Genomic DNA, 8,578 nt, shown 5'->3' with positions numbered 1-8,578 from the left:
TATGCTAAGTGAAATAAGTCAGACAAAGACAAATACTGTATGATTTCGATTATATGTGGAATCTAAAAAAAAATTAATTCATAGATACAGAGAACAGATTGGTGTGGGGGGAGGGTTGGATGGAGGAAATGGATGAAGGTGATCAAAAAGGTAAAAACTTCCAGTTATAAGATAAACAAGTTCTGGGGATATAGTGTACAACATGGTGACTACAGTATATGTTAAAGTTGCAAACAATAGATCTTAGAAGTTCTCATCACAAGAAAAAAAATTGTAACTATTGAGGTAATGGATGTTAATTAAACTTACTGTGGTAATCATTTGGCAATATATACCTATATCAAATCATTATGCTGTACACCTTGGACTAATACAATGTTATATATCAATTGTATTTCAGTAAAACTGGAAAAAATAATTTAAAAAGAAACAAACAAATAGAAGAGATTGATTCCCTTAAACAGAAAGCAAATAGAAATTATTAAATTTGGGGGACTTCCCTGGTGGCGCAGTGGTTAAGAATCCCCCTGCCAATGCAGGGGACACCGGTTCAATCCCTGGTCTGGGAAGATCCCACATGCTTCGGAGCAACTAAGCCTGTGTGCCACAACTACTGAGCCCACATGCCACAACTACTGAAGCCCGCATGCCCTAGGGCCCATGCTCCGTGACGAGAAGCCGCCACAATGAGAAGCCCGCTCACCGCAACGAAGAGTAGCCCCTGCTCGCCGCAACTAGAGAAAGCCCATGTGCAATGAAGACCCAATGCAGCCAAAAAAAAAAAAAAAGAATTTATTAAATTTTGAATATATGAGAAAATAGATTACCCTGAAGTGACATCACCAAAACTACTCAAAATTTCTGAGTGCTATCCCTCAAAATTACAGTTTTATGTTGACCTTAAGTTAAAAAAGATAAAAGTATATTAATGATCTATGCCAATGTTATTAACTAAGTGAGGGTAATTACGAGAAACTTGTCTTCACACACTAATTCCTGCAGATATATGTATAAGTAATAAAAATAACTCCAACAACCGTAACTTTTGATTAGTGAAAGTTAGCTTGTGTTTCTTGGTATGAATTGAGAATGGATGAATAAAATGATTTCTATTAGACACTTCTCCTTTTGGCATGAGGAAAAGCATAGTATTGGTTCAGTCTTGTAATCTCAAATTTTAATTATATAATTATAATGTATATAATTTATATACATAATTGTGCTACAGTTTAGCCTCATAAAATAAACACACCATTTATTATTTTTAAGTCTGTTCAGTTCAGATTAAACTTTCTTTGGGAAGTTGTGACACTTTCAGAACACTTGCAGATACTTTCTCCTGAAAGAACTGACTAAAGATAATGTAAGATAATGAAAAGAGGAAGGTACTGAACCATGGGTATACTACATTCCTATTTGTGCAAAAAAGTGGGGGGAAGGGTATAAATTCGTAAATGTTTGTGCATGCATAGGAGTCAGAGGCGGGAAGATTACCTTTTTTTCACTACGAATATGTTTTTACTCTTCGAAAAAATTAAAATATCAAAAAAAAAAAACCTAAAAGAAAGTATGACACTTCAAGGTATGTGTCTCAAACTCGGATTAAGATTGCTACAGTGCTACAGAGTTAAATTAGATCAGCTTGCTTGAAGGAAAGTCATTTTCTAATAGGACTTTTTTTTTTTTTTTTTTTTTTAGCCTCCCGGAGCGGGTTGCAGGATCTTAGTTCCCAGACCAGGGACTGAACTCTGGGCCTCAGCAGTGAAAGCCTCGAGGTGTAACCACTGGACCGCCAGGGAATTCCCACATTTTCTAATAGGGCTTTTATCTTTCAGCTTATTTAAGATTGAGTTCTGCAAAGATGCATGAATAAAAATGCCATTTCAAAATTTATATTTGCTAATGTGGGTACTATGATACTATGAACTGGAGTACTGAGACTTATTTTCTTAAGTCAACTGATACAATGTAATGACTTTTACCCTACACTGTAGCCCCAGATTACATACATACCACCAGGCATCCAGTTACCTTGTCAAATGCTTGCTGCGTGGGGAGAGGGGAGGACAGGAATATACATTTCAAATGACTGCAAAATTCATCCTTCTTTTAGAAAAGGCTGATTTTCCTCACTGTAAGCCAGGGGAAAGGGTATGGCTTATTATTAGATACCCAATAAATAAACATTCTAGTTGTAGGAGACGGGAAAGTACATACAAACATCACTTATCGAGAGAAGCGAATTCTCAATTTGTTCTTTTAATCTTCAAGAGTTTTTTTTTTTCCTTCAGTTAATCAGAGTATTAATTATATTCAACACAAACTCTGTTTCTTGAAATACTTTCTTCATTTGGCTTTCAAAGAAGCTACATTTCTCATATCCTCTTACTTACTGGCTATTCTCAGTCTCCTGTCATTCATTCAGCAATGTCTGTTTGGTCTTGAGCAGGTAACTTAATCTCTCTGGTCCTCACATCCGTAAAAGACGTTTTTAGCACAGTCACGGCTCACTAACTGGGAGCTACTATATATCGTTCGTAGTTACTACCACAAAAGCTCTGCTCCGCGCGCCGGCGCTGGCTAGGCCTGAGGTGAACCCACCACACCTCGGAAGAGGGTGAGCAGCCTCGGGAATGCTGTGGAGAAGTGAGCAACACTTTCCAAACCCGAAGCCAGGCTGGCAATCCGGCTAGAGTTCCCTACGCCCTCGCGCGAGGAAACCCCAGAAGGCACGGAGTTAACAACCAGGAACTGCGCCAGCCTCCTCCGGGGAAGCGAAACCCGTGACACCACCCCAGCCAGTTCCGTCTTGGGCGCGCCTTCGCTTCCGCCCGCTAACTGCACTTTCGATAAAACCATGGAGTCTAATATTTCCCTCTGGAACCTCTATATTTTCTTCATTTTTCCAGTCTTATTACTCTGGTTATAGATAAAAATTAAGCTGGGATGGATTAGAGACAGGAGTGGCTATGGAAAAAAGGAGCTGGTGAGCGGGCCTGGCGAAAGTGCGTGGCGGGAGCACAGTGCGCCCTCTCTTCGCCGGCCGGAAGTTGAGGGACTGAATGGGTTCCGGAACCGGCGGCTGCGGCTCTTCTGTTTCTACCTGACGCTTAGCGGTCGCCCAACCTCAGATCTCGTCAGCCTCTGGGCCACCAGGTTCATGTGGAGGCTCCCAGGCGCGCGCGCCGCGCTTCGTGGGGTCCGCACGGCGGTGGAGCGGCACAGTCGGGCCGAGGCGGCGACTGAGACCGCGGCAGGCGCGATGGAGCGCGCTGTGGTGCGCTGTGTGCCCTCGGAGCCTAAGCTAAGTCTGTCGTTCGCGCTGGCCGACGGCAGCCACAAGAACATGCAGCGCGACCAGAGCGAGCCGCTGGGGCGGGCCCTCAGCCGGATCGCTACCAATGCCCTCAAAGGCCACGCGAAGGCGGCCGCCGCCAAGAAGAGCAGGAAGAACCGGCCAAACGCAAGCGGCGGCGTGTCCTGTGCGGGGCCTGGGCCCGAGCCGGCTGCAGCCTGCGAACCTGTGGTGAAGCTGTACTACCGGGAGGAGGCAGTGGCTGAAGACGTGCTCAATGTGGACGCCTGGCAGGACGGTGCGGTGCTGCAGATCGGCGATGTCAAGTACAAGGTGGAGCGCAACCCTCCCGCCTTCACCGAGCTGCAGTTGCCGCGCTACATCATGGCCGGCTTCCCGGTGTGCCCCAAGCTCGGCGTCGAATTTGGGGATCCCGCCGGCTCCCTCTTCCGCTGGTACAAGGAAACCAAACCCGGAGCGGCGGAACCTGAGGGCGGAGGCCCCTCATCGTTGTCTCCCTCTTCGCCCTCTCCTGGTTGGACTGAGACGGATGTGGACGAGCGCGTCTACACCCCGTCCAATGCCGACATCGGGCTACGGCTCAAACTTCATTGTACCCCAGGCAATGGGCAGCGCTTCGGGCCAAGCCGGGAGTTGGTAAGTGTGTGTCCAGTGGAGGCCGGGCCCGGCACCTGCACCTTTGACCACCGGCATCTGTACACCAAGAAGGTGACGGACGACGCTCTCATCCGCACTGTCTCCTACAACATCCTGGCCGACACATACGCCCAGACTGAGTTTTCGCGGACGGTCCTGTACCCGTACTGTGCCCCTTACGCCCTGGAACTGGACTACCGCCAGAACCTTATCCAAAAGGAACTCACGGGCTACAACGCCGACCTCATCTGTTTGCAGGAAGTTGACCGCAACGTGTTTACAGACAGCTTGGTGCCGGCCCTGGAGGCCTTTGGGCTGGAGGGCGTGTTTCGAATCAAGCAGCACGAAGGCCTGGCCACTTTCTACCGGAAGTCCAAGTTCAGCCTCCTTAGCCAGCATGACATTCCTTTCCATGAAGCCCTGCAGTCTGACCCACTTCACAAAGAACTGCTGGAGAAACTGGCTTTGTACCCATCAGCGCAGGAGAGGGTGCTCCAGAGGTCTTCTGTACTTCAGGTAGAGTCTGCCAGTCTCTACATACTCGTTCTGGAAGGGGCGCCGGGGCCGGGGGTGCTTATAGAGATGAAACAGTCCAGATTTTACTGAAAGGTGTTTGCTCTTGTATTTTCAGCGTGTAATTTAGCCTTTCTTCCTTCCTTCATCATTGAGCAGATACTTACTGAGTACCTGTAATGCGCCAGGCACACCACAGCTTGCCTTGAACAAGACAAACAAGAACTTTTCATAGTGCTTATGATTTAGTGTTTAGCTAAATACAATAATTTAATAGGTAATATTTTCTTACTACTTGCCAAACACTGTTTTGACACATTTTAAAGAATTAAAATTTTAAGTCTCTGGCATGTTGTACAAAGTGCTCCGTAAATATTAGCTGTTATTTTAATTTTGGCTTATAGTAATCCTACTGTTCCCATTTTATAGATGTTATTCTAAAACTCTGTTGTCCAGAGTTTTTAGGTAGTTGGTTTTGTTCATAGTAAGAAGAGTAGCTACCATTTTTTGAGCACCTGTGTCTCATGCATCTCTGAGTAAGCTCATTTAATTGAATCCACACAATTAAATGTCCTCCTTGAGGTGGATGATATTGTCTCTTTTCTACTCATGATGAAGCTGGTTTAGGAAAAAGTGTCCCTCTCCAGGTCACACTGCTGTAAATGGTAGAGTGGGTATTCAAAGCTAGTTCTGCCTGACTCCAAAGCCCACGCTTACCCACATAAAAACACGGTCTCCAACCTTAGTGTTGACATCTAAAATGTATTCATGCTATCTCTGTATATTGGACTGTTACTAAAATGTTATGCTGAATCCCATTCATTTATATTACAAAACTTAAAACAAAATTAAATTTCATAATTTCAATCATACTTCATCAGCAGGGAGGCATATGGAATAAAATGTCAGTTCATCATATAGTTTTAGATTTTAAAAAAATTCAGATTGGGAAATAGCAACTGAACTTGGCATTTTCTGTTTATTTTAGGTTTCTGTTCTTCAGTCTACAAAGGACTCTTCTAAAAAGATATGTGTTGCTAATACCCATCTCTACTGGCACCCCAAAGGTAGGTTTTATTGGTTTTCACAAGTGGCTTGAACGTGGTAACGTAACGTCGGTAAAAGCTGTTTTACACAAATACGTCTTTTTTTTTTTTTTGAGTTTTATTGAGATATAGTCGACACACAGCGCTATACAATTTAAGGTGTATGGCATAATGACTTACACATATTGCAAAATGATTATCACAATAAGTTTATTTAAAATCTATTACCTCATATAAATACCCCCAAAAAGGTTTTTTTCCTTGTGATGAGAACTTCTGGGGTTTACTCTCGTAGCACCTTTCAAATATACCACCCAGCAGTGTTAACTGTAGTCACTGTGTTGTATATTACATCCCCAATACCATTAATCTTATAACTGGAAGTTTTACCTTTTGACCACCTTCATCCAGTGCCTCCCCACACATACAAATACATATCTTGAATGTCACCCAGATACTGTGGTTTGTGAGTTTTTTCTTTCTTTTTTTTAACTTAAAGGCAACCTTAGAAAGTACTTAACACGTTTTTTATATTCATAGGTGGGTACATTCGTCTCATTCAAATGGCAATAGCCTTGGCTCACATTAGACACGTCTCTTGTGATCTGTATCCCAGCATACCAGTTATATTTTGTGGGGACTTTAATAGTACCCCATCAACAGGAATGTATCACTTTGTCATCAGTGGCAATATTCCAGAGGATCATGAAGACTGGACTTCCAATGGGGAAGAGGAACGATGCAACATGTCTCTTACCCATTTCTTCAAACTGAAAAGTGCTTGTGGTGAACCTGCTTACACAAATTACGTTGGTGGCTTTCATGGATGTCTGGATTACATTTTCATTGACTTAAATGCTTTAGAGGTTGAACAGGTGATTCCATTACCTACTCATGAAGAAGTTACCACCCACCAGGCCTTACCTAGTGTTTCCCATCCCTCTGATCACTTAGCACTTGTATGTGATTTAAAATGGAAATAGATTTGTGTCTGATGGAATTTAAATCTGCTTTAGTAGGAAATTTAATATGAATCAAAGCTATGTGTAACCTTCAAAGAGGAAAACTAGGTACTAAGGTAAAATATTACCATACTAGTTATGTTCTAGTGTCTTCATTACATGACTATCATAATGGTTGCATAATATAGTTTCTCTACCCTTTTTTTTCTACACTTGGAGGAAAAACAAATATATTTATGACCAGCAGGAAGAACATTGGGTACATTTTATAAGTACTTTTTTTTTTTTACTAGTAATTAAGAATTTTGTAAAAAAAAAAAATAACCATTTGAATGATCCTGTAATTTTTCTATCATAACACACATTTCAAATTAAATCATTTATATATAATTAGGGGGAAAGCACATACAAGTTGAAGTGAGAGGCTTAACTTCTGACACATGGAAGGAATAACATTAGGGTCTACCTCTACCTCAATTTGGTTAGCAATTTAATACAACTTCAGAGCTTTAACAAAAAATTAAAATATACCATTACCAATTCCTATTGCTTCTCATCTTTCATTTTTCAGTTATCGTAAGGTATCTTCATTCTCTTATTTTTAGGATTTTTAGTGTATGGTACAAATGGACATATTTATATTCCCATTCTTACTGCAGCTCATTTTAACTTTCAGTATGCAAGCACAATTTAGTATTTAAAGTGAACAATAACATCGTCAACTTGATCCTGTTGTCTTTAACACCCTTGCCCATGGAAAATGTTCATAAATCAACAGGGTATTTGACATATGATATTAGAGACTATAACACAATACATTAGATATGAGAAACTGCCTACTGATACGGGCTTGCAGTTGTGGATGAACCATGGAGCATTTCTGTGCTACAAGTATTTTCAAAATTGTTGGTTTTTCTAAATAGGAGAAAGGGAGAGTAGTAGTGGGGCTTTTGAGCATCTCTCGAATAAACTTCTTATAGACTTGAGCATTATAGTTTGAGTTACAGGACACTGTATATGTAATTACATACTGTAAAAAAAATTTTAAATATGAAGCCAAACTCTTGAAAATTACAAAGTATAGTTTTACTGATTAGAGTCTAGCCTAGAGTAGTAACTGAGCTTTTCTAACTCAATTATCACCATACCTTATTTGTAATGCTTTAGCTGTTGCGCTCTTGTTCAAAAGAACCAAAATGTTCTCGTTTTTCTGCATTTAACTTGTAAGCTTAGATAGCTAGAGCTCACTTCAAGAGCTCTGATTTTCCAGTCATGAAGGCCTTTGTTCCACGTTTAGTCTCTAACCCGATACCATAAGAACTTTCATCTTTTGACAGAGTAACCTGTATTTTCATATTCTGCTCACTATCCAATGTATTGTTTACTCTTAGTAATTTTGAGAATGAGAGCGTTTTACTTGCACTTCAGATTGAACCTTGAAGTGCTTAAAAGTACGTGCCGGAAAAATTAAGGTGGCAGTTTCTTGGGATCTTGTTTAGAAAAAGCTGTAAGTGAAAAATTGATACTACCAAATTGTGCCTTCCTAAAAACCATCTTGAGAGCATTTTTTAACATCAGTTTACAAATACAGAAATAATATATTGAAGCCAGAATCTGATTCTTTTGCAATTTTTTTTTCCGTTTTAATATTTGGTTTTGGTTTGCTTTCAAACAAACATGTTGACAGGACTTACTACAGTACGTTGAGAGAAAAAGTTTAAGCAAAAAGTTGAGAAACATAAAAGAAAAAAGTGTAACATGACATCCTCATGCCCATGAGAAAAACATACAGGTCCTGTATTAACGCCACGGCTAGCTAGATGGAACTCTGGTCAGAAAAATTCTAAACACTTATCAAACATTCCACATCCTGATACTTTAAATTTGGTATTTGCTGACTAAACAATGATCAGATTGTACACAGGCATTTCAGAATATTAGAATATAGAATATTATTTTGAAGTGCATATACTTTGGTCAAATCTCTAGCATATAGATATGTTCGTATGATTAGTCCAAATGTAGGGAACACTAAGAAAACTGTATAAATAGCATACCAAAATGTCCTTGTATGTGAGCTAGAATAAAGGGTTATTCAGAAATGT

The 8,578-nt window shown here is 40.9% G+C and overlaps 1 protein-coding gene across 1 annotated transcript; it reads left to right on the top strand.

Annotated features, from left to right (window-relative positions):
- The first annotated feature begins 2,978 nt into the window (after positions 1-2,978).
- Positions 2,979-8,575, top strand: PDE12 (phosphodiesterase 12). The gene is made up of 3 exons (XM_068558556.1): positions 2,979-4,468; positions 5,454-5,532; positions 6,052-8,575. Exons 1-3 carry the CDS (start codon positions 3,161-3,163, stop codon positions 6,492-6,494), a joined length of 1,830 nt encoding a protein of 609 aa, XP_068414657.1. The 5' UTR covers positions 2,979-3,160; the 3' UTR covers positions 6,495-8,575.
- The last annotated feature ends 3 nt before the right edge of the window (positions 8,576-8,578 follow it).

The sequence above is a fragment of the Eschrichtius robustus genome, chromosome 12 (assembly GCF_028021215.1).
Source record: "Eschrichtius robustus isolate mEscRob2 chromosome 12, mEscRob2.pri, whole genome shotgun sequence".
Lineage (NCBI taxonomy): Eukaryota > Metazoa > Chordata > Mammalia > Artiodactyla > Eschrichtiidae > Eschrichtius > Eschrichtius robustus.
This window is presented reverse-complemented; position numbering and strand designations above follow the sequence as displayed.